This window comes from Volvox carteri (genome assembly GCF_000143455.1).
Source record: "Volvox carteri f. nagariensis unplaced genomic scaffold VOLCAscaffold_459, whole genome shotgun sequence".
Taxonomy (NCBI): Eukaryota; Viridiplantae; Chlorophyta; class Chlorophyceae; order Chlamydomonadales; family Volvocaceae; genus Volvox; species Volvox carteri.
In genome coordinates, this window is record NW_003307985.1 from 1,356 (window position 1) to 3,080 (window position 1,725).

Genomic DNA, 1,725 nt, shown 5'->3' on the forward strand with positions numbered 1-1,725 from the left:
GATATTATCACGTCCTACACCGTCCATAAGATGGGGGGCCACCTCCCATTTCATCACTCCTCAAACACCCGAGGAGCCGGCAGGCGGATTTGAACCCGGGTCGACTGGGTCGACTGGGAGCAGAAGTCAGGCCTTAACCTCTGCCAGCCGCCTGCCATAACAGATCGTCACCAGGGGTTCGCACGTGGTCCCCCACCGTACTACTGATCTGGCCCAATGTTGCTTATGTGCCCAGTGCTGATGGGATGGGCAGTGTTCAACACCTATGCATGTGCTCTATCCATCTAGTTCGTTGTTTGACATGCCCAAAGAGTGTGTGTGTGTGTGTTGGTTGGTTGGTTGGTTGCAGGTCCAGGTGTATGTCCTAGGTATTGTGCGCTCTGTCACATGCCAACGACACCCAGGCAGGAAGGGAGGAATGATCTGTTAAAGAGAACTCGGGAATAAACAGCAGGGAGCACCAAACACTCGCTGGGTTGGTATAAATGTATCCAGCAGAGGCACACACACACACACACATACACACACACACACACACAACACAAGAAAAACAATCCACTGGATCATTTGTGCTATATAGTTGTTCCCCCTTCTGCCCGTATTAAGGTATTACTACTCGTTTTTCCTTGATGTAGCCAGCACTGAAACGGCACCATGCATGTTTGGCTTTACGACATAGTTTATAAGCTAGTTGCTATTCTGGGGATGCGAGCATCAAAGGTACGACATGGGTGTGTCGGTGGCCCTACGGCCCTACAATAGTCACGATTGCCACCTCGAGCTCGTCAGGAATATGTTGTCAACATGGCCCTCTATACACAGCATGCACATGCTACCATGCCATACCACATCCTTGGATACCAGGTGTGATACCAGGTTTCGGTTTCATCTTTTGATGTTTTATGGATATGTATCCAGGCAAGCATGCGCAAATAGGTGTCCTTGAAGAGGTGGTGAACACAAAGTGTTCTAGGATGGTGGTTCAGCGAAACCACCATGAAGAACCTCGGTCGTGGAGATGAAAACCGCCGACACGGGGAATCGAACCCCGGCCTCCCGCGTTCCGTGTCTTGGCTCGAGTCCTGACAGGCGGGGATACTGACCACTATACGATGTCGACCCTCTGTGACGTGCCTACTTCAGCTCGACTCCATGACTCATCCTTTCGCTACCGGGACTCGAACCCGGGTCTCGGGAGTGAGAATCTCGCATCCTAACCGCCTAGACTATAGCGAAGGATTGAATACACACACCTCTTCCAAGAGATGCTTTGAAGGCCTCCTGTCGGGACCAGCAAGGACCACAGCATCCACACCAAATGCTTGCCCATGCATCCGTGATAAATGGATGCTGCAGAGATTCTGTAAAGAATCCGCAACTCTTTGCTAATAATAATCGTAACCTGCATGCATAATATGTGTGAATTACGGTGTGCATCAGCGATGAAAGGGTTGAGAGTCGCTAGTAGTCAACAGTTATTTTAATCTGTATATGCACCGGCAGCCCCTATATCCGTGTTGCCTAACTACCGACATCATCCACCAGTACTGGAACACGGTTTCGATGTTTGTTCGACCAACTCACATTCCAGCACCCTATTAGAAGTCATCCGCCCCACTTTTCAAGTTTTTTGGACAGTTTACCATGATACATGGCCAGATAGAAAGCTGGCTAATGTCAGTTGCATTTGCAGGACCATTTTTGCTCCATGCCAGATTTGAACCT

At 49.7% G+C, this 1,725-nt stretch overlaps 1 protein-coding gene across 1 annotated transcript in view; it reads right to left on the reverse strand.

The window, feature by feature from the left end:
• The window catches only part of VOLCADRAFT_101193 (uncharacterized protein), a gene marked incomplete at both ends in the record, with an annotated part of 5,653 nt that overhangs the window by 908 nt on the left and 3,020 nt on the right, over positions 1-1,725 (reverse strand). Inside the window, one exon of the mRNA XM_002959638.1 lies at positions 1,254-1,281. Within this exon, the coding sequence (XP_002959684.1) occupies positions 1,254-1,281 (28 nt within the window). The remainder of the gene's footprint in view (positions 1-1,253; positions 1,282-1,725) is intronic.